We start from the raw sequence: 24,469 nt of genomic DNA, 5'->3' as shown, positions 1-24,469 counted from the left end.
GGATTGCAACCCTCAGTGTTGCCCCCGTACCGGACTGGGGACCGGCGACGGGATCGCAAGCCTCGGCGTTGCTCCCGCGCCTCGCTCAGCCAGTGAGCGGGAACCGGTCTGTATGTGGGATCCGAACCCTCGGACGGGAGCGCCGCCGCGCTTCCCAAGCGGCGCACTATCCAGTGCGCCACCGGGCCGGCCCGCAGCTCAGGTTTTAATGGTTGACTTTATAGGTACTTCTGGCTCACTAGAGACCCCGTGCACCTGGGTTGTGTAGAAACACTGGTCTGGGCCTGAGTCTTTTCATCAAACTGCACCCCATGCAATTCTATATTCCTGACCAGTCTGCTCTGAGTAGTCCTTTGCTGACTGGGGGTGGATCGGCTGTCCTTGCTGTGCCCCAGTGTTCTCCTGGTGGGTTGGTCTCCGCCACCACCCATGCTCCAAACACTTCCCATAGGATGGGCTGTGTGTTGGTCATTTGTGATAACTCAGTGGCCTCTGAGTGGCTCCTTTTTTTCAGCTGTTGTGGCTCCTCTCTCCCATGTGGGTCCACGGGAACCTTATTAATGGTCTTGCTGGCCTGGGGGCTGCCAAGGCCCTCTTCTCCCCTGCCGCCTCCAAGCAATTTCATCCAAAGGGCACAGCTGTGGCTTTTGTCAGCTCCTGTTCCCTGCACTCAGCAGCTCCAGCCTGGATACTGCTGGGGCTCGAAACGGTCAGAGCGGTTTTTCTTTCTTTCATTATGGCTTCTCCCACCTTCATGCACTCCGTAGATCTCTCCTCCTCTTCCTCTGAGCTCTAGCGGCCCCAGCTTGGCTGTTATTGCTTTTTTATAGTTGTAAATTGGTTGATTTGTGGGAGACGGGGTGCTGGGAACTGTCTATTCTGCCATCTTGACCAGAAGCTCTCATAATGTATGTTTTGTAAATGTAAAATATCTTGTCATATACTTGGATTCTAATAAAAATTGCTCTCTATTTCTTTGACTATTAGTTTCCATTAGGTAAATATTATCTTTCAATTCTATTTTTTTCTTTTCTCTCTCTCTTTTTTTTTTTTTTTGGTGGCTGGACAGTATGGGGAACTGAGTACTTGACCTTGGTATTACAAGGCTGTGCTCTAACCAACTGGGCCAACCAGCCAGCCCTCAGTTCTATTTTTCTGTGAACTTTTTGAAGTACCCTAGTATCTTAAAACCCTGTTATCCTTTGTTTTATACAAATATATTACAGGTTAGAGACTGATTTTTGACCCAATTTGAATCATTTTGTAAGAATATTTAGCTGGTTCATGAGTATAACTCATCTGTACCTCTGTCGATGTATTTTATGCTAATTTTAATGTTTCCTTGCTATTTTTCTTTTGCTATATTTTCTTGTCATTTTTTTACAATTTCCTCTCCAACCCCAAATATTGAAATTTATGTTTTACTTTTTCTGTAACACTTATCTCAATGTCAAATTTACTTATATCATGAAGCAACTACTGTTTTTCCCCATGCAACATATACATAAAATGAAGTTATATCCACCCCACCCCAACTAGTGATTTGGAAGTTTTCTTTTTATATTATCAGTATTTACATTATAGACAAACTTGCCACTTTTTTTCTCTAAATAAAGTAAATAAAATACATTTATAAAGTAAAACTATACTGTTTTCCAATTTTGTCAGATTAGCATTTAGAATGCCTTAGTCTACTTGTCCTGTCCACAGTGACAAAGCCTTTTATTTTACTTATGTTGTTTAAGAACTCACATTTTTATCTACAATACTACATACTAAAAATAAAACAGTACTTATTTCCATAATATATTGAACACTGGCATCCCCTTTCACAGTTTAAAACTATATAAACTGATGACATCGAGGTCAAGGGTTCAGATCCCTGTACTGCCCAGCCACCTCCCCCAAAAAAGTATATAAACTGAAATTTTAGAGCCAGCTTACAAATACATTTTTGTATATATCTTTATTACCCTATATATGACAATTTAAACTTAATGCTCCAAGGCCGGCCTGTGGCTCACTCGGGAGAGTGCAGTGCTGATAGCACCAAGGCCACGGGTTCGGATCCCTATATAGGGATGGCCGGTTACCTTACTTGGGAGAGCGTGGTGCTGACAACACCAAGTCAAGGGTTAAGATCCCCTTATCAGTCATCTTTTTTAAAAAAAAATTTAATGCTCCTAAACTAGTTCTAATGCTTACCATTAATTCTTTTATACATACTCTTGACTTACTTTAGTTTATGTTCTCTGCTGGCTGCAGTAAATAATTCAGCAAATTTCTCAGGGAAGGTTCTTGGTTGACATATTTTCGAACATGTCATATTTGAGAATATGTTCCAGTTGCCTTTGTACAGAAATGATAATTTGGCAGGCTATATAATTCTTGGTTCAAAATTATTTTCCCTTAAAACTCTGTAGATATTGTTCCATTGTCTTCTGGAACTTAGAGTTGCAAGAGAAAAATCTGAGGTCAGCCTCACTTTTACCCTTTTATAGGTAACTTGCTTTCTTTATCTGGATACTTGTAGATATTTTTCTTTATCCTTGAAATTAAAAAATGTCACCAGAATATGTCTAGGGGTTACTTTCTTTTTGTCAAATTTTAAAGGTACCCTGTGTGCTTTTTCCATTTGTAGATCCAATTTGCTCTTCAACTCCAGAAAATTTTCTGCAACTAGTTCCTTAATTATTGTTTCAGCTCCTCTTGCTTTGTCCTCTGTTTTAGATATTCCTATCATGCACAGATTGTATCTTCTGGGCTGGCTCTCTGTGTTTCTTCTTTTTCTCCTCTTGATTTCTTTTCCCTTTTTCTGTTTTCTGTAAGACTTTCTCTTATTTTGCATTTACTTCAGTAATTTGATTTTGTGGACAATCCAGCTTGTACATTTCTATTAACTCTCTCAACTCCCTGATGCTTTTCAAGCTCTCTGACCTTCCCTTCTTTATCACTGGATATAGGTTGTTAAGCCCCTGTGTTATATGATTCTTAAACCTTTCTATAGCTTCTATTTCCGGCATTATACCCATTTCAAGAGGAGGCATTTTCTTCATTACTTAGCTCTGTTCCTTTCTGCTGAACTGCAGTAGTATAGACTTTTCAATAACTCTTCTTAGCAACGAGGACCAAAAACGAAGACGAAGGGAGGTCTAAAACTAGGGAACCACTTTCTGTTGGGGTCTCCCTTCTCTGTGTGAATGCTTCATCTTGGGGTTCCTTGCTGTCTTTCTTCTTCTACCTAGCCTCTAAAGTTCCGCTCTTCTCCCTTTTCATTCTCTCAAGTAATCACAACCATACCCGTGGCGCTAAATAACATCCATTTATATGCTCCAGATTCCCATATTGATATCTCCAACTCAGACCTGCTGAGAGCTTCAGTCATATGTATAACATGCCTTCTTGACATGGCAGCTGAGATGTTTCCCAGTAATTTCCTACATGAGCAAACATACATGTACAAAAAAGAACGTAAAAAAAAAAAACCCAAACAAACAATTATTTGCATTTATTTTATGCTGAATTTATTTCCAGGCCATAAATTTTTGTTTCTTCAGTTTCTTCTGGGATATCTTTTTCTTCTGTGCAAAATCCTTTTCTGGTTTAGGAACAATTTGTCCATTTTTAGTAAGGATCACCTCAGTGTGGCAAGGGGAACTCATGTATGGGTTAATCCGACCATGAACTCTGTAAGTACGGTGTACATCTTGGGTGATTTTCTCACCTGGATGTTCTCAACCACAGAATCTACATCTAAACCTTTACATTCAGCATTACTCTCTGCATTTTTAAGTATGTGCAACAAAAATTCAGCACTCTTTTTGGGCCATTGACCCTGTGTGCAGCCCCACTGTTTGGCCTAAGCACACCTACCAACTCCACCACTGTAACAATGGAACAGTACACATTGCTTCTGTAAAGGGACATCTTTCAGATACTTGGTGGCTTTTTGGGTATGTACACCCTTGATGACTTGGGCAGTTTCACTGGTGTTCTTGAAGTGAACACGAAGACTTGAATCTCTTGATGTGCATGATTCTGTGGGCCTTTCTGGGTGAACATCAAACCATGTTCAGACATCACCCCAGCTGCTTACATGAAGAGCCTGAGACAGAACTTCTGATCTTCACTCAGTATTCCTCCTGCTGGCCCCTAAAAGACCAGTTCCTCCTTTGGTTTTCCACATCTGAAGAAACGGCATCTACACTCAACACTATTGCTCTACCAGAAACCTAGGGGTCATTTTTTCCTCTACACAAGTCTTGACAATTGAATATCTCTTGAATCCACTCTTTAGAGCTACTGTTATCCGGGGGCTCACACTACATTCTCTCTCACGTGGTCTCTTGCAACAATTTCCAGTTGATTCTCTACATAGCAGCTAGAGCACCCTTTTAGCAGACCGGGTCAAGCCATGCCCCAACCTAAAGCCCTTCAAAGGAATCCCATTGAATTTAGCACAAAATCCAAACTCTATGAGGACTTTTGTGCCCTTGTCCCTGCCTTCTGCCCATCTCTCTGCCCCTGCTCTATCCACAGTGGAATCTCTTTAGGCCCCAAGAACTTACCAAGCTTTTCCTACCTTGGGTGATCTCTGCCTTCAGGTCACTTCAGAGAGAATTCCCTGACAGCCCCCTCCCCCAACCCCCTCCATTTTACATCAGTTTCTCCTGTGACTTTCTCTCTCATAGAACTCAGTTCTTCCCACCACAGCATTTGCCACAATCTGTAATTCCACATTGGATTGTGTGTTTAATGTTGATGGAGTTTGGATGTATTGTCCCCTCCAAAACTCATGTGGAAATTTGATCTTCGCTGTGGCAGTGTTGGAAACTGATTGAGTCATGGGGGCGGATCCCTCATGGATTAATGCTCTCCCTGGGGGAGGGGGGAGTAATGAGTGAGTTCTCGCTCTATTAGTTCCCACGAGAGACAGTTGCTTAAAAAGACCCTGGCACCTCCTCTCTCTCTCTTGCTTCCTCTCGCCATGTGATCTGCTTGAACCTGCCGGCTGCCTGCCACTTTCTGCCATGAGTAGAAGCAGGCTGAGGCCCGTGCCAGATGCAGCTGTCCCAGAATCGTAAGCCAAATAAACCTCTTTCCTTTATATATTACCCAGTTTCAGGTTGTTCTGTTATAGCAACACAAAACGGGCTAAAACAAATGTCCCCCTCCCACCCCCATACACCGGGCTGCTTCCAGAGAGCAGCTGGGATTATTTCTCATCACTGAGCACACGGCGCCTGGCACAGAGAGGACACCCTATGAATATTTGCTTAATGAATTCACTTCTACTTTCCATCATTTCCTGCCTCAGATGTATGTTCTATCTAGCAGGAAGGGGCTTATGTGAGAATACCTTCACCCAAAACAAAAAAAAGCACAATACTGAAAATTTAAATTTTATGAAAACCCAAAGACTTTGTTTTACAAACATATAAATTATTTTATTTACAAAGCCATGTTAAAAAAAAAAAAAAAAAAAAAAGCAAAAAAAAAAAAAATACCATCGCTCACTGGAGAATATTTCTGGGCCTGGTGCTGAACCATGGCAGTATCAATAGATACATGTTTGTTCTTTCCTTTGAAAACTGTAAGCTGTAGAATTTACTATTTACACCTACTTTAGACATTTATTCTGCTTACGATATCACAGGCATGGAATGAATTCTATCTGATAGTGCTAATACATAAAGGTGCGGGACAAAGGAGGAAAATACTTAGTGTTACAAAATATGGATCGTAGAAAAGAAACCCACTCCACAAGTGTGGCATTTGTTTAGAATGGTTGGACATGCTTTCTTCAAAATTCTTCTGGAAAAGGTTCTAAAATCGGTAGTAGGAAAGGACAAATGAGCAGGTGCAAATTCTTGTCTGTGCAACAACAGTTATTTCATATACCCCATGACTGACCAGCTAGGTAAAACCCACAGAGTTTTGTTAAAGTGCCAGGGGCTGACAGCATAACAAAATATAAGGTGTAAATAGAAAATTTCTTTTTTTCCTTTTTTAAAACAAGAGTTCACTGAGAATCAGCAATAATAGAATATGCTGTATAAACTATTCTCTACAAAGGTTGATCAGCATTATTTACAATTGGTACATTGATACAAAAGAAGGCATACAAGTTATCCAAGTCGCTTTTTTTTTTTTTTATGGCTGACAGGTCTATGCATTGCGTTATGCTTAACAACCAGAGCTTTTGAGCCTCTATGGCTGGCGACAAGTCAGGAGATCTTCAGGCAAATCCAGGTGTGTGCAGTCAAGGGGCTGGGAGGAGGGCTGGGTGGGGGGGTGCAGAACTGTAGGGCCCAAAGGATATCACCCTAATAATGCTTTATAGGCTGGTCCAGTTTAACGCCATTAAAACAAACCCAAAGAAAACCTTTTATTTGCATTCCATTTTTCAAGCTGCAAGTTTTTAATACATCACTATAAAGTAAACCTGTGGTTGATTGTGAAGGAAGAAATACCGTGGGTTTTCCCTTTTTGCTCAGTTTTCCAGAAACGTCCTCACCTTGGTCACAGCCAGTCTTTCCACAATGTAAGCAGCATTCGGTGGGGAGCCTCTTTATTCCAGCTTCCAATGCAAGATGGACAGAGCTAAAATGTTCAAAAACCTACTGAGTTGCTCCTTTAGTCCCTGTTGAGACATTATTTCTTAGAAGCAGCCACTTCATCTCTCAACCTTTGTTTTCCCTCTTTGAGTAAGAGTTTATAAATCAGAGGGTTATTCTGTTGCTGAGATTTTGTTTTGTTTTGCTTTTACTCCTGCAAGTTTTACAACTCAAAATAAATTATAAAAAACAACAGATGCCTAAAACCGAACAAGACAAAAATTGTGCAAAAATAACAAAGATATGTACATACTTTTCAGTCTGAAGAAATGTACAATAAAAACATAATTCAAAGAACATTTTAAAAATATAAACATTGCTTAAACTTTCCTAAGTTTCATATTGTTTCTGAAACTATTCTGGTCAGTTAGCTCTGCAATATAGTAAAACATAAATTATTACAAAATTAACACTATAAAAATTTACTTTAAGAATATCTTCTAAACTTTTTTTTTCAAAGGGTCTAACCTTGTTTATAATTTCTTAAACATTTATAAGTCTTAAAATCTGCCTTAACCTTTTTTAAAAAAAGAAAAAGTAACAATTGTCCCTTCAATTTGCAGTCTCTTTTTCCCAAGACGTAAATAAACCGGCTTATAAGTGCACTTTTAACACTGTAGAAATAAAAATGAAATCATCCAAACTAATGTCCTGGTACTTAATATCAACTCCTGATTTTTAAAAAAATCTTCATTTTATATTAAAAAATTTAGTAATCCTATAAGAAACACTGTCAGTGCAATTCCATTGATGCAAATCACTCCGTTTGCCTCCCGTCTTTGCAGATTCTAATTATGTGGTGAAACTCAACAGTAGTCTGATCTTTGGGTTGGGGGAATGGGAAAGAAAAGGAAAACTTCAGGGTGGGGGATGAGGGTTGTGCCCAGATGCGAAACTAGCATTCATTTCTGATTTAAGGATGAAGCAAAACCTCCTAGTACCTTTGCTATACATCGTATGCAAAATTACATGATTAATAGCACAGAAAACCTATTTTAGACTGTGGATTCCTTCCTGATTATTATTCCCTATTAGAGCTTATGGTATTGCTGTTTCTTTCAAAACTCCAGTGTGAATAGTTTTAAAGTTGCAGGGCTCCAGCATCTGTCTTCGCCTTTTCCAAATGGCTCTTCTTCACGGAATGGTGGCTTGTCCTTACCACTCCTTCTTGGGGGTGGCTGTCTCTGAGTCAGGGTATCTGGTCATGTAGGATGAGCTGATCTAGGGGTGTGATGATCCCATTGGGTCTCTGTGGCCCAGGACACAGGGGTGAGTGAGAAATGCTAGTATTTATTCTCACAAGGGGTTTGACACATAACCCTCCATGGAAGCTTCCCTCTGGAGCACCCTTCCTAGCACTAGAGGGCAGCTTGAGAACCTTCAGCAGCCGTGGTCACTGTGCCTCCTCATGGAGTGGCTTTCTGGGTTCTCACAATATTTTCCCTGGGATTCCTTCCTCTCTGGCTCCCCCAGCTTTGGGCACTTGTACACTGTGCCCCGGAAGAGATTCTGCAGAGTGTGTTCCTAACAAGATCACACCAACATAGTTACCTGGTTCCCACCATCTTTTGAGGGATAATGTTCCCTACCCCCATGCTCTGCTTCCTGCTGTCTTCCCAAGCCAGTTCCAGTCCCTGTCCCTGACCTGGTATATCCTTTCTGAGCTGGACAGTGGTTTTGGGTAAACCACATCATTACATGGCTGCTGTTCTCAATTTTGCCCCTGGCATTTGACTCCAGCGTGGTGGGTCGTAGAAACCTGAGGACAAACTCCCCACCTTCCAGCTCTCTGCTCTCAGCTGCCTGGGCACAGGCTCCTCCCAGCACAGTCCCCTCCCCCCAGCATGTGTCCAGAGGGGAGCTTGTGAGAACTGGCTCCTTCTGATGGCCAGTAGGGACCCAGTGAGTGGAAGGTGGAGGGATGGAAGGGATGTGGTGGAGGAGAACAAGAGAGGAAAAGAGCTCTGCGTGTGATAAAGTTCAAGAGCTTCAGACGGTGCCAACCAGAACTGACACTCCGCAGTGCCTGCTCTCATGGCTGGAGCAAAATGATGGTGCTGTAGCAGCATCAGGAACTAGGGGAGACACCCCAGATTTGGAAGAATTTATAAACATGGCAAATGAAAGGAAAGACGATGGAAACAAAACACTGGTACTGTTTTCTGTAAATTTCAAATTCACGTCATTTCCCTCCTTTTTCTTCAAAATTAAAAACTGGTCAATTAAAAAAAGAAGAAAGGCCAGAGCCACAGGTAGGGCACAGGAAATAGACTCTTCCCCACGGCCCACTCCTCTCCCTCCTCCTCCCACCATAGCCTCCTGGGGTGGGATCTGGTAGCCAAGAATTGGTTTGGAAGTGGCTTCATAGTCTTGTTATGGAAGAGTCCTTATCCTGCCCGTTCTGTTTGTGTTCTTCTAGGAAAGAAAAGAAAAATTTGTTTCAAAACCATACATTTGGGATTACCCATGAGAATCCAAGGACGAGCCTCAGTTTTCTTATCTATAATAGAAAAGATAATAGCCCACTTCTGTATATGGCAAAGGGCAGCTGGAATAAGCAAATGAAGTGATGGACATAAAGGACTCCATATATGGAAGGTAGTCACAAAGGTCCTAGCTGTAGACAAAAACCCAGGATGAATGTAGCGGACATTCATGGGATTCTTCTCCAGGAGAGAGGACTAGAGCAATTGATGTCTTCATTTTTTTTCTCTATTAGTTCACCTTTTCCTACATAACCTACAGATGACATAGTGAATTATCTAAGGAAGAAGTATAGTGCTGGGTTAAACCTAGAGGCTTTGGAGAGAGAGATTTTGGGTTCAAGTTACTCAGCCCAGTCATCTTCATCTATAACATGAATATAATTATCTTGACCCTCCTGGGGTTGTTAAAAGGTTTAAATGTATGTAATATCTGGAAAGGGCTTAGCACAGTGCCTGCAGGGAAAGGCCTCAATGAGTGGTAGCAATTGTCAGTATTACTACATTTGTTAAGGCTGCCTGCCAGCATGTTGGGTTCCCAGCTAGTGCGCCTGGAGCTCTGGGCACATGCAGGCCATGCTTGGTAAGGGTGAAAGTGCAGTCTCCAGCTATGCTCAGCAGCCTCAGCAAGAGGCCCCGCAAACAGAGCATATGACTGCCTGAGCATAAACATGCCTCCCTCCTCACACCAGCACAGACGTGGGCTGCAGGTGAACAGGCACAAAGAAGGCCACTGTGATTCAAAATGTGGGGAGACTCTCCTTGATCTGGGGATACATAAACTGTTTTTCCATAATCTTTGCGCAAACTCTATCCAAGCATTGTGGGAAAATCCCAAAGGGCAAAATGCAGACTAACACATTGGTGTCTATAAAACATACAGCACACCTAATACAACACAACACAACTATAAGAGTATATGTATATATGCAAATGTATCTACATACACACACATACTCCAATCATGTGTAAGAGGACAACCCCCCCGTCTCCTCCAGACACACACACACTCTCTCTATTGGGGAAATCATTTATCACTGGGCTTATACATTGATAACCCACACCTCAAGTTTATAAAAACTGCTAAGTCTATCCTGAATGTCCCCACCATGAAATCGCATCCTGATTGGCAGCTACAGCTCACCAGAGGCCTTTGAGAAAGCACTGACTGATCTACGTGGTGAGCAAGGCCCTTTAGTCAGCATCCCCTTACCTCATTTTCATGATAGCCTTAAGATGTGGGTGTCAGTTTTGCTGTTTACAGATGAAAAAACTGAGACTCAGAGAAGTCATCTGCCTAAGAGCCTATAGCTGGTAATAATAACAGCTAACACTTGCGTTTTTACTATGTGCCAGACATTTTCCAGAGGTTTTATGTGAATAAACTAATTTAATCCTCACAAAAGCCATATGAAGTAGGGGCCAAGTAGGGGCCATTATGATCCCCATGGTATAGACAAAGAAACAGAAGCACAGAGAAGTTAAGTGACTTGCCCAAGGGCACACAGCTAATAACTAGCAAGCTATTTGGGAGCCAGGTGGCCATGCTGTCAACTACAGATGGAGTTTGAACCAGGGACTGACTCCAATGCCCACCCTCTTTCTGTCCTATGATAACCCTATGTATTTTTGTCCCCCAACAACTTACCTGCCGGCTGTGTCCTGGGCTGGGTATGCTTGAAGGACTGGATTGTGACAAAGCTAGGCTGCTATTTTTCCCAACCTGAAAGACACCAGTGAAGCCCCCACTCAGCCACACACGCTGGCTGGGGAAAGACCACCGACACTATGTGTCACTAGGGGAAAGGGGGAGGGCTGCGTCATAACGTGCCTCATTCCCTCATGTCGATTCGGAACTGGTGTTTCCATCTTAAAGGCAGAGAAAATGAGACTGTTTCAGAGGGAGCCTCGAGAATGCTTCCCTCCTTCCCAGAGGAAAAGCGGAATAGTGGTGAACTCCTAATTCTGCTCCCCAGATGGACAGACAGCACGTTTCAGGGATGAAGATGAAGGCATCTGGTTGAAGCCTGGCCCCTCCTGGGAGCACTTAATTTGGCAGAGGCCCATCTTTGCCACCCGTGGCTGAGGGGTCACACAAGCTCAGCCACTTCTGGTCCTCAGTTCCCCTCAGTCCCAGACCTGTTTTGTTTCTAGCCCACACTCCCTTGGACCAACTGCAGATAGAATGCCTGGGTCTTTTTCTGGCTCAGTTTTCCCAGCCAGGAGACACAGCACACACACTGCTGTTCCTCAGAAAAACAGTAGGACGTCGCTGGGCTTCCCCTTCAAGTGCAGGGGAGGGCAGGGCGCTGTGCCTGAGCCGGGAGCCGACGCCAGGCGCTACCCCCCGTCCCTGTCTTGTCTGCAAAGGCAGCTCTTGCCTTTGGCCTATGAACTTGCCTTTGCATAAAGACATTTGTCTTATATTCACAGTTTTGTTTTTTGTTCAATTTAATACCTCAGTGGCAAATTCTGGCCTTACACCTACCAGATACAATTAAATGGGTCCCCAAGTTGTCCCCAAAGCATAGGTTCATTTTGGATTTCTCAGCCTCATCCTCTGCCTCTCCCCATCTCCTAAGAGAATCAACACAGATCCCAACGGCCTTCGCCTTTACCCAGCACTTGAAATCACTGGTGGTGACCCTGGTCAAAGCCTTTTCTTAATGGCCTGGTAACAAGCACTGAGGTATCACCGGTATTAGAGTCAGTTTTGACTAGACCCAAGGCAGCCTTAAATGTGTCAGTATTTTTGATTCCCCTCCTGATGAACGCTCTCTGGTGGAGGCTTGTCTGGGTCTTTTTACCACCAGTTCGGCTATTTCACAGTGTTTACTAAGCATTTCATATGGTCCTACCAGAGGATCCACAGAGCAACATTTTACTAATACAGAGGCTCCCCATTAATAGCAAGGAGGCTGAGAACCCAGACTCCAGAGCCAAACTGCCTGGTTTAAATCCCAGCCCTACTATTTACTTGCTTGGTGACTGTGGGTACCTTGCTTAACCTTCCTGTGCCTTGGTTTACTCATTTGTAAAATGGGGATCATAACAGGTAGTTATTAAATGAGTTAATATATGTAAAGTGCTCGGAACAGAGCCCATCACTAAAGCATTAGCTGTTAGAACTTTACCTAAAATGAGTGAGATATCATAACCTTGTTGTTCAAGGTGTGGCCTGCAAACCAGTGCGCCTATTAGAAATGCAGGCTCACAGGTCTCGTCCACCCCAGGCCTGCTGACTCAGAATCTGCATTTCCACACGACCTCCAGGTGGTTCGTGTGCACATTCAAGTCTGCGAAGTCCCGGCTCTGCCCCCTATCCTGAGACCTGGAGGTGACACCAACCGGCAGTTTAGTCTCCAGGTAGGGCCCTGTGGGTGCTGGCCCCCTCCCCCACACCCCTGGAACTGGAGAGTCAGAATGGTGCCCAGGCTCTAGTCAGAGGACCTGCGCCTCCCCCTCCTCTCACCTTGGCCTTGATTTGCAGCTTGTCTGGCCCTTGAGTTCCAAACTTGCTGTTTTTCATGTGTTTACTTGTGATTTGTGAATCTCCCTCAGGAGGTGCTCTTCGTGAGATTTTAACAAGTGTCATAAACAGTGACAAAACATTAAAACATCTTTTAACAACTGCCTCCCATCTCTCCAAAGTTCTCATCCCTACAAGGCCTGGGCTTAGGGTGTGGCCCACTGAATTCTGTGGCTGTGAACCTCGGGCTGCTGCTATGGTCTCGGACACTCTGCCCTCAGGGGTGTGGACTCCTGGGTAGGCCTGCTGGCCCTCCTGCCCCTTCTGCCCCTTGGCTCCCAGAGACCCCCAGGCCAGGCCCTCCCACCTCTGCTCTCCTGTGTGTGCCCAAATGGCACTAGAGTCTGGGGTGGGGGTGGCAGTGGGCTTTCCTAAGTAGCTTCCCCAGCTTGAAGAGAAACGATGGTCTTGGGGATGAGAACAGAGCTTGAAGGGAAGACACAGGTGTTCTTTCTGGGTGGCAGCACGTTTTCCCAGCTTCCTAACCACACACACTCTTATTTGTACAGTGGCATCGAACACTTCTTTGCCAGCTGGTGTGAGCTGCAGAATTCCTTTAGGAAGGAAGGAGTTAGATTAGGAGGCAGTGGGGGTTGAGGCAGCCTGGTAAAGTGAGCCACAGTCACCTGGGAGCCAGGACACACAGGTTACCACTCCCCAGGTGGGATCCCTGGTCATCATGTAACCTGCCTGGGCCTCGGGCCCTTCCTAAGGGATCAGATCAAACTTCTTAGCAATGGAACTCTTTAATGAAATCATCCTCAGAACCTCAAGACATAAAATAGAATGGAGTGGGGAGCTCAGAATCTCTCTGTGCCTCAGTTTACTCATCTGTAAAATGGTGATAATCATACCAACCACAGTGGGGTTGTGAGGACTAAATGAGCTAATAGTTGTAATGTGCTTAGAACACTGCCTAGTGCGTAGTGAGAGTTGCCTAAAGTATTTGTTAAACTGCTCTCAAAGCAGAGGGTGAAAATGGCCTACGGGGAAAACAAAAAAAGGAGCCACGCTTGCGTTACCTGTCTGAGCCGCCTGGCTAAGCAGGGGCGCTGCCCAGCTCCCCCTACCCCCCACAGCCAATGAAGGCAGTGCCAGGAGGTCCCTTACCTGCCGAGAGGAGGTGCTGTTAACTGGATCGGGCACCGGTGCAAGAAGGCCGGGCGGGTTCTTTTTGTGAACGCTATTCATACCAGGCATTTTAGTGATTTTACAGGCTTTGCTACTAGAACTCGAGTTCTTACGCTTTTTTCCTTCTGATTTGTCAAAAGAGAGGGGCAGAGAAGACACAGCATTGTGTGAGGCCAGAGAGAGGTCCCCTGCGTGGAGCGCAAGGGAGGGCACAGAGAGGGGACAGGAGTCACTGCTGCTGCCCACTGCGCCCACCTGTCTCACTGTGTCCGCCGGGCCACCAGGCAGCGGGGTCCGTCCTGAGGGCTCCAGTTTGGCACTGAGTGGGCTCACCCCATTGTTTGAGTTGTGCACAGACAGACTGTTATAGGGAGGGGCCGCCTGATAGGAGTTCAGAGCGCAAGTGGCATTCAAGACACAGTTCTTTTTGTGGGGCCCTGGCAGTGGAGACGAGAGGGAAGTCTGCAAGGACAAGGAGGAGGAGGGGGAGGAGGAGGAGGTCGAAGGCTGCGGCTTCCTCTTTTTGTTACTTGGAGACTCGCCACTGCGGGCAGACAGGTCTTTGACTTTTGAGGATTTGCTGGTTTTGGTTTTGGATGGCTTGTGGGATGGGGAAGGGATGACAGCTGGTATCGGGGACACGGCAGATGGGGCCTTGAAGGTTGAGTCCATGATGCTGAGGGTTGCGGCCACATGAGGGAAAGCTGTGGTGTGGGACATGAGGGCGCTCGGGTCCGGCGATGTCACAAAAGCTGCGTTTGAGAGCATGGCTGATGTCATTATGTAAGAAGACGTGAGTCTCGAGCTGATGGGAGCTGAAGGAAGATACACAGCACTGGGGTTGCTGAAAGGCTGCAAAACGGATGCTGGAACAGGGGTGGAGATGTGGGCTGCTGGCGAGGGCATGGGGCTATCTGCCGCAGGAGGGATCTTCCTAAACATGAGAGAAGAGTGAAAGAGACACAGTGAGACGTTGGGTTGGCATCGCTCGGGAGGCTCAGGGCTACAGAGAACACCCCGGCAGAACCACACTATGGAGAATGAAGCCTTGAAGGATGGTGAACTCTGAAGTATGGCCCTTCCTCATGGCACCCCCCCACTGCCACATCCAGCAACCTATTTTTAATCACTCGCAGGTTTTCAGATGCTTTTCTCCATGCTTGGCTACTGGAGAATGGCTGATTTTGTTTGATGAATAAAAGGCGGTGTTATTTAGAATATAAATTTCCCCAGCAGTATTCCCCTCTCTCTCTCTCTCTCTCTCTCTTTTGGCAGTGGTGAAGGTGGTTTTTAATGAGAAGTTGTCGGTCCTGGTTTGAAGTAAGAAACGTGAACACAGGGCTTGGCTACCTGGACACGTGGGCCAGAGCATCCCCCTGCAGCCTCTGCCCCGGGACGCGCAGGGCTTCCCACCCTACTCCTGGCTGGAGGCAGCCTGGGATGCAGCCCTCTCCTCACAGGTGGCTCCCCCCTGCGCTTGCTGTCTGCAGCCTCTGGAGTGCTCTGTAGAGAGGCATTTCCATGTTAGCTCATGACTGTTGGCTCCTGGTGGCCCAGCCACGGAGGGTCAGAGGCTTGGGAAATGATGATGTCAAGGTATCCATTCCCAGGACTGATTTTATTTTTTTTTCCCTATTTATCCCACCCTACCTTGGCTCTCTCTCAGAGAAGCTATAACAGGGTTGTGGCTGCCCTTCAGCTGGTCTTTCTGTCCCTGTGATAGGAAAAGGTGAGAGTGTGGGGACCCTCATGTGTCTAGAGAAGGGGATCAGTAATTTCTAGTTCATTCTGAAGATAAACGCAGTATATGGGCAGGAGGAATCCGGGTGGGGCAGGGGAAAGCCACTATTTCCTCCTTTGGTCTTCCTGGAACTTGGGCAGTACCTAAGAACAAACTCCCCAGAGCCAAGGCCAGCAACAGGCAGCGGGTCACCCTGGGGGCCTCTCTGAAAACTGTCTTTTGACTTGTGCTGGAAACAGCTCCCATTTCCAGTCTGCTGCCTGGGTCAATGCTGCGCCCACCCCTGGGACAGGGAGGAGGGCCAGCGGCCATGGGGTCACCATTTGTTCCTGACTTTGCAGGAAAGGATACTGACCTCAAGAACCAAGTGAATGTTTTCAAGCTGGTTCTTTCCTATTTCTCACCTTGCTCCCCAGCCCCGTTTCCCCTGGAAATCATTTTCAGTGTAGCTGGGTCTCACCAGCAATTAGGAACTAGCTTTCCTTTTCTGAAAGCTGCACTTGAAGGTGGGCAGGCCTGAGGCCTGCGCCCCAGCAGGCTTGATACATGGTGTGAGACAGGGACTCACATAGTCCCTTCCCTTCTCTGGAGGCCACCCTGCCAAGCTGCAGCACCAGGACCAGGTGCCAGAGAACTCTGGAAAGAGGCCCCGCTAAGAAGCAAATGCCTCTCCTAGCATTGCTCTCTCTGAAGATCCTGCTTTCTGCCTGCACTTTGGTGGAGCCTGTGGCTTCCATCTTTAGGGTGGAATCCAGAGGAATCCTTGGATACAGAAGCACAGTGTCCTTAAAAATGTTATACCAAGGAGATCAAATATAAGAAAAATGTTGCCAAACCCACAGCAGCCATGATGGCATTTGAGAATTTACTTTCTCTCAAGTCTAAAGAATGTAAAAGATCCTGTCAGCACTAAACACAGTGCTCCATAAACCTTGTTGCAATGAATGAATGAGTGAATGAAAGGATGGATGAATGGGTAGGTGGGTGGGTGAGCAGGTGATTCTCAGCAGCAACATAACCACACTGCCAGGGACTATGCATGCTGGGTGAGGGCTCCTGTGTAATGAGACTGGGGAGGTCTACACACATCCTTAGAACTGTCTGGCACTGCACAACCCCTTCCTTACAGGGCTAGGGACATTCCATTGAGTGTGAGGCATTGGCAGACTTTCCTGCTGTCTTTGATGCCTGGCTGTGGTGCTATAGGCATCCCACTCAATATTTCTTGACTCTACTGTCCTTACCAGCTAAAGTATAGGTAGAAACACACATGGGCAGAGGTTTGGTGGTTACTTGTAATAAAAAGTTACTTACAAATATCAGATGGCTCATTTAGAGAGGGCCCCAGCAGTTCATCTTGAATGGGATCCACTTTTAATGTCCCAATTAATAATTTTCCCATTAAATAGTATAAATTTATGCTTCAACTTGTGCTGACAAGCAGAGTTGAAGTCCTCAGTCTTACTTGGCTGACACTCAGGATTGAGATGGGGCTATTTTCTGGCTATTTTCTTCCCTTTGTCTCCTCACTAATCATAAGCAGATAGCAGGGGAAGGAGGGGCAGGGGAGAAGCAGGGGGAGGGGCATGTGGCAGCTCACTGTCTCCGGGAGCCCCTCCCCCTATGCTAAACAGTTTGTGTTTTTCTTGGTGCCAAATGACAGTGGACATCAGCTTTGCTGGGCCGTGCCCCAGTGTAAGCTCTGCACACTGGCCTAGGGAAGTCCCGTACAAAAGCCCATAGATGCGAATAAATTACTGACAGTGCCCATCCTCCCGAGCCAGCTGGCGTGGAGATCCAGATGCTGACCTGGCTGAAAGAGAATACTGTGTTGGCGTCTCCTGATGCAGAGTTAAATGCTTGTTAAAGAAAAAAGAGTCTTGGCCGTTCCTTTTCTTCCTAATGTCTTCCACGCCCCCATCGGCTGCCATCCCTCCAGGTTCGGGCCCGTCGGGGCCTGGGGTTTGGGCAGCGAGGTTGAGAGGGCAGCGGGGTGCTACGCTCTCCAGAGTTGACACCCAGGCAGCCCCAATGTTGCTCAGGGACAGCAGATTGGTTAGGCAAGTCCTGAACAGGGGGGAGGGACCTGATGCCCTGTGGCTTGGGCTTCTGTGCCTGAGGAGGAAAGGAATATGGAGCTTGAGCTGACAGGACACCAGGGAGCGAAATACAGATCAACACATTCCTTCCACGTGTCCGGGATTTACCCTTCCACAACCCAGGAGAGCACAGAGCTGCAAGAATCACCAGGGCTGGCTGCCGTCTTGGGGGAACAAGGGCAGAAAGATAAATCACCAAATAACCAAGAATGCAGTAACCCCATAGGCAGCGCCAATTTGTTGCTGTTTTGAACGGGCACAAGTAGATATCGAGGGTGCCCTTTAGACACACTGGGCAGTTGCTTTAATGGGAAGAAACGATAAGCTTCTCTTGTGGCCCTTTCCTACTTTCTATTCAATGTCGACATTTAGTCCTACGTCCACTGTGAGAGCTCAGTGCACACTCAAGCCTCATTCAGGTCTGAAGCTCTTTGGGCATCATGGTGAATGGGGCTGAGGCACCAGAGCTGCCTAGGACAGAGGAGGAGACTTGGGAGAGGGGCAAGTTTTGATCTCTGTCTCCTCCATTTCTCAGGAATGTCTTCTTTGCCTCTTCTGGGCCTCACTGGGTGGGGGGTGGGGGTCTCAGCCGTTGGCCTTCCTGGATGATCGGGGGCCCAGACTTACATGCTCCACGATTCTAATGGATTGTGATATCTTGAGAGCTCACCTTTGTACGAGTGGGGATGGGGATACACAGTGGGCTGGCCTTACACTGGCAAGTGGCGATAAGGTAGCTCCTGATGTGCTTTGAGAGGGTCAAGGCCTGTTATTCCTTTACAAGAGAATTCTCCCAAATCAAGGTTTCCTCACTTTTGATGAATCCCCTATTAAAATGTAAGTACACTGGGAGGTGCTGGAGAATAAAGGGACCTTAGAGAAATGGAACATAAGTTGGAGTCTAGGGTAGAAAAAAGTAGAAGTAGAGGTGTGGAGGGGGCCTAGGCAGGTGGGAAGGGCCAAAGACAAACTTAACCAACTTCACAGCACTGCTCAGGATCTGTGTCCTGTTGGCAACTGTACGTATTTTTCCACAGGACAGAAAACACCTGGAAATTGGTCCATAACCACTGTGAAACCTTCAGCACTGATACTGTAGTATTAACATTATAAACAGAAGCATATTCTTAATATCCTTAGTTGCTCTCAGTAGTAATAAAAAGGCTCTTTAACATTGTTAAATAAACAAGATCTTATCTAACATCCTTCTCATTTAGTTTAGAAGACTACCAACATAAAAATAATCTCCAAAGAAGACAAAACATACAACACATCATACATGTTTCTAAAAAATTCAGGCAGACCATTACGAAGATCTGACATTTAGGAATTAATCACTAATCCTGATTTCAGAATCATTTTGTTCTAGGAAGACCCACCACTGACTTTTATTTAGAAAGTTGGGTTCAGATAATCGTGAGGCAGCTCTGATCTTATATTGCACAAAAACCGCTCACTTACTTCCACATCTGTGAGTTCAAGTGTTTTTCTACCATGGAGTTTAGTGCGAATCGAAAACGATCCCATCTTCTATCAAACACATAGTACCCTCGTCCCATGAGGCGACTCCCGAATGAGCAAAACTGTGAGGAAAAAACATTTTAATTTTGATTACAGGTTAATAAGCTAATATAAACCATACAGAGAAAAATAAAATTTGCATAAAAACACACAGGGGCACAATTTTACTCAAAATAAAGAAGCAAATAGTACCAAAGCCAAAAATATTTCTGTGGCTGCCATAGTTGGAGCTCTAGATTTTCTGCAGAGCCTCACATTATAACTCAACAATAGCTACATTCAATCTGCCGTGGCACTGAGGGCTACATTCTCTACTCCCGGGATTGAGCCAGCATTTTGGGTTAAAAAACAAACGACAACAACCAGCAGTGAGGGTGATTTTTCAGCACCATCTGTTCACCACATCATCCATCTTTTCAAGGAACTTGGTGGCTCCCTGCTTCTCAACGCAGTGATGGAAACTGCTTGTTCTGATGTCCCAGGTCACACCTTTCCTATCCAATGTCAACAGAGCCACTTCCCTTCCATGCCTCCTTTCCCCGGTACTGGCCTCATCTCCACCTCACACCGGCCCTTGCAGGCTGCCCTGGGACATGTCGTGTCTGCAGGCCTTCCTCATGCTCGTCCCTCGGCCTGCCGTCTCCTTCCCTCTTCTCTTTGTCGGTCCCAATCCTCCCCTCTCTGTGCCCCAGTCAAGATCCTCATCTCCAGTGTCCCTCCTCTGATTAATCTTCCCACTGTAAACTCCCATGGCGCACCCATATCACTTTTTACTACAGTTCACCTTGGAATCAGTATATGGCTGTTCTGTGTTATACACAACGATAACGCCCTTGTACCTGACTCAACTATCAATGTAGAGAGACTGGGGACCCCATTTTCTTCCTCTTCCTCTTCAGTATAAGGATAGTAGGGATTTGGGCTAAAGAATGGATTGGGGATACAAGGTCCTACAAAATGTTTAAAGCAAACCACCACATTTAAAGCATATGGCTGAAATGTGGGCATTCAGATGTTTAATAAACACCATGTGACTGTGATGTTAGGACAACTGGAAGGCCAGTAGACAAGAATACAAGAAGCAGCCTCTGAGAAGGTGACATTTGGCTGGTCTAGAGTGCAGGCAAGTCTGCAAATGACTCTATAACTCAAATGCAGCTTCTCCCCCTTCCGCCAGGCCTCCCAGCAGCTCCCTGGCCTACAGCCCAGACACGGTGCCGGACTGGCACTCATTCCACACACCCGTCCTGGAACCAGCCTTGGAACAGTTCTCAGGAGGAAAGGCAAGACCTTCTCTTTGTTCTGTTTCTGCTTGTGTTTAGGGAGGTTTTGCATTAAAATCTTGCCACTCATCAAATCTGGTACTGCTGATGAAAAACACTCTTCTGCACCTTCATATTAAGTGCTTACTGAGCAATCAAGAAAGCATACAAAGGAAATTCTCCAACGGGGAAGCTGGTCCCCAGCAGCACGTGGGAGCTGTTCCAGGTCTAGACATCATTTCTTCCTTCATCCCAATTGCTAAAGGCGTACTGAGCGAGTGTTCATTATCAAAAATGATTTAATGTGTCAATTGGCCCATGAGAGGAAGGATAAGCAAAGAAACAAATCCATGGCCTTTCCATTAAAATTGGCAAAACGTTAAGGGCACACAAATGCACCACGTCCAGAGTTTAGCTAATCCACTGCAGCCTGGCAGCTTGTCATTTGGACAAGTGTCTTGATGTACTCCAGCATCTGACCTTCTGGTAGAGCCTCGTATCTCTTTCAGACTTGGGACTGGAGGCACCTTTTTGTCTTCACTACCTATGTACCTGATTCCACACAGATGCAAGGCTAGATGGCCCCGAGAGGCTCCTGTTCCTAGATGGCGTATTATGCCCTCAGCAGAGCTGTAGATCCTTACTGCATTGGCCATGATGGCAGACCTCACCGGTTGCCAACCTTGCCAGCTGTCATCCACTCCCAGCTCTTGCTATCTTTTCCTTGCTAACAGAACCGCACTTTTGTTCTGATATCTGAGATGGAGCTGTAAACAGGGAAAGTGGGTCTCCTCCCAGAACCCTGGGATGTACCATGGCTGGTTTCATCCTGTGCCACTGCAATCCCTTCCTTCTCCACCATCAATCAGTCTAGGAATGGGCACGTGACCCATCTCTGGCCGATATAAGGGGAAGTCTGCTGGGCGATATAAGGGGCTTTCATTGGAAGATTTTCTTTCCTAACGTAAGACAGCATCTTGGAAGAAGACTTCTTTTCTGTTTGTCCCTTTCCATCCTGTGTAGAATGCCACTGGGTGAGAATGTGATACTGGAGCTGTGGCAGATGCATTGAGACCATGCATGAAAGGTGAATAGAGTTGCAGAGATTGTTGCTCCGCTTCATGACATCGTGGAGAAGCAGAACCAAGCTTGGAAGCACCTACCTCTAGACTTCTTGCTATGTGAGATAATTAAATGGCCTCAGTGCTTGTGCCATATGAGTTGAGTTTTCCAGTACTGGCAGTCAAAAGCATTCCTAATCGTCCCTGACTATTTCTGTTGGTGAGCCGTGGGTAACCATCATCCCCAGAAACAAGTGAATTTGGCTTTTATTCATCACACAGATAGAAGGAAGGAGGGACTTACTCTATCTTGATGCAGGATTGATTTTGCTTACACAGTCCCTGAGATCTACAGATAGTCAAAACTAACCTGCAGGGCTCAAGCTGGCACCATAGTAAACCGCCATGGGGTCGCATGTTCCAGGCCCCCTGCGTTGGGCTCTGTGATGTTAGCACCAGGTGTTCCCTTCTCAAGTGCTCGTGTGGCAAACACGAACAAGCCTCCAGCTGATGCCTCCTACTTCTCCCTTCAGTTTCAATGACCTTCTGAGTTGTTAAAGTGGACTCACTCAAGGATTTGGAACAAAGGTGCCCTTTCTGTTAACTGGCAATCGTACTGACATGAAATGCTTTCTCTTTCCCTCTGTAACACACACACACACACTCACACACACATTCAGTTCTGGTGCCATATGGTCACACTTACTAATAACAATAAAACTTAGAATCAACAGGGGAGAACCCCAGCAGGGGCTGGCACCTGACACACTGCTGAGACAGACGGTTTCTAGAGCAGGTGGGCCAGGCTAACTCCGTCAGATCTTTTTTTGGCAGCTGGCTGGGACAGGGAACCGAACCCTTAGACCTTAGTGTTACAGGGCTGCATGCTAACCAACTGAGCTACCTGGCCAGCCCTGGACATCAGAGGCTCCATATTAGATGGGCCAGGCCAGAAGGTCAGCTCCCAAGTGCACTTATATAAACACCATTTCTCAAGCATTCTCGCTTCTGGGTGGACCACAAATACTCAGGATTATAATTAGCTGGGAGTGCTTTCCCTTCCTCCTGTGACATTCAAGGGTCTTTCTAAGGCAATCATTCCACCTTAGGCTACTGATGGCCTTTCCTTAGGAATGTGTGCCTCTGGCATGGCCACCTAAGTGCCTGCAGAGCACAGGGGAAGACGCATGGAAGGGAATGGAGGGGCCTACCGCGAGAGGCCTGGGGTGGTGCGTGGAGAACTGACAGTCTAACTTCTCGGATTCGTCGGCTCCGTCCATCTCCCCTTCATCACTGGACAGCCGGCTGGCGAGGTCCCCTCCAACTGGGGGAAGAGGGGGCTCTGGAGTGTAGCCGCTGTGATTTGAAGATGCGCTGCTGCTTATGCTATTTGCAGATGATGGTCTAAGGGCAAGGGGGGAGAACAAACAGAATCAACCTTTTGGAGCTAACAAGTTGCACCCGGTTTAATGGCACTCAGAAAGCAGCTGATTAGCCTTGCCAATACGTCAGTAGGGGCAGGTCGACGGCAGCTTTGTACAAGGGAAAAAATGAAGGCTGAAGGGTTAGCAGTGACCAGGTCTCTATAGTGACCCGGTGGAGTTGGGGTCTTTCCTGCTTGCCGCCTCTGGGGCAGAACATAGGAATGAGGGAAAAACCCAACAGTGAAAGCAGGGTGTAAAATACAGGAATGGGACAGAGAGTAAATTTAACCTAAAGCGAGTCTTCTAAGAATTCAGTTATAACTATTTGTATTTGCCACATAGGTGCTTCCCTTTGAAAGTGGAACCTGACAGGAAGGTAAACCAGGTAAACAAGATCAGACCAATCAACAAAATATCAGTGATTGAAGAAACACAGTACTTTACTACTAAACTATGACTTTATGAAATTGTTATTATACTGGCATGAAAAAAGGTTTTGTCCCAGTGATGGGCCACTAGTCCCTTACCCCACAGCCATGCCTGTTTCTTAACGCTGAGCCATGTGTAGTTTCAATGTATCTTCCGAGGATGAGTTGTTCAATTTAATTTTTGACAAGCCACTTTACCCACTGCCTGGCATGACTGGCTCATAGTAGGTGTTGAAGAGATATTTTTCTCAATGAAGAAATGGATGAATTCCATGTGTATAAAACGATACGACAGATGCCATCTCAATTATGGCTAAGCTTATAAAAAAAGCAATGTCACAATAAGAGGTAGCATGACATGCTTCCTAAGCAGTAAAAAACAAAACCAGGCAAAACCAAAAACAAACACATCTGCATTCGTAGAAGAGTAGAAGAGGAATAGTCACAGTTAATTGTTAGTAGTTTTTACTATTTCTCTACTTTCATCAAGTGCTTGACCAGGGATAGGTGGCAAAGATAGGGAGGAAAAAGAAGTTTTGTAGAAAAAAAAAATCAAGATTTAAAAAACAATTGCTTTTCTGCTTTCTGCTTTGAAAGCTGCCCTGTTACATCACATAAGCAGCACTGCGGATTTGTTGCCCTTCTCTCCATTTTCACTCTGGATTCTTTGTTGCATTGAGATACTTTTAGGTCTAAAATACCTGAATTCAAACCAGATCCCAAAAGTACAGTTACTTTAAAACAAAGCCACAAGCGTGGAAACAACCCAAATGATCATCAACAGATGAATGAATAAACAAAATGTGGTACATCCCGCAATGGAATATTATTCAAGCCTTAACAAGGAATGACATTCTAATGTATGCTACAATATGGATGACCCTTGAAGGCACCATGCTAGATGAAATAAGCGAGACACAAAGGACAAATATTGTATGATGGGGTACTTAGATGAGGTACTCAGACAGAAAACAGAACAGTGGTTATCAGGAGCTGGGGATACAGAGTTTCAACTGGAGATAATGAAAAAGCTCTGGACGCTGATGGTGGTATGGTTGTGCAACATTGTGAATGTACTTAATGCCACTAAGTTGTATGCTTAATAATGGCTAAAATGGCAAATTTAATGTTTTTTTTTTTTTTTTTTTTTTTTTTTTTTTTTTTTTTTTTTTT

At 45.6% G+C, this 24,469-nt stretch overlaps 1 protein-coding gene and 1 pseudogene across 3 annotated transcripts in view; both read right to left on the bottom strand.

The window, feature by feature from the left end:
• Positions 1-3,524: 3,524 nt before the first annotated feature.
• On the bottom strand, positions 3,525-12,629 carry LOC103586731 (annotated as a pseudogene).
• A 729-nt stretch (positions 12,630-13,358) lies between these two features.
• Positions 13,359-24,469, bottom strand: part of ATXN7L1 (ataxin 7-like 1) — a 219,869-nt gene continuing 208,758 nt past the window's right edge. Inside the window, exons 8-11 of one of the 3 annotated variants that reach the window (XM_008567918.1) lie at positions 22,656-22,848; positions 19,062-19,183; positions 17,311-17,616; positions 13,360-14,694 (exon numbers count right to left, since the gene is read on the bottom strand). In XM_008567918.1, the coding sequence (XP_008566140.1) occupies positions 13,590-14,694; positions 17,311-17,616; positions 19,062-19,183; positions 22,656-22,848 (1,726 nt within the window). In that variant the 3' untranslated portion in view covers positions 13,360-13,589. Of the gene's footprint in view, positions 14,695-17,310; positions 17,617-19,061; positions 19,184-22,655; positions 22,849-24,469 lie in introns of all 3 variants that reach the window. The other 2 variants (XM_008567931.1, XM_008567926.1) reach the window with 2 other exon arrangements.

The sequence above is a fragment of the Galeopterus variegatus genome, unplaced genomic scaffold, assembly GCF_000696425.1.
Source record: "Galeopterus variegatus unplaced genomic scaffold, G_variegatus-3.0.2 Scaffold20, whole genome shotgun sequence".
In the NCBI taxonomy this organism is placed as follows: domain Eukaryota; kingdom Metazoa; phylum Chordata; class Mammalia; order Dermoptera; family Cynocephalidae; genus Galeopterus; species Galeopterus variegatus.
The sequence above is the reverse complement of the archived record's forward strand: the minus strand, read 5'-3'. Positions and strand labels throughout refer to the sequence as shown.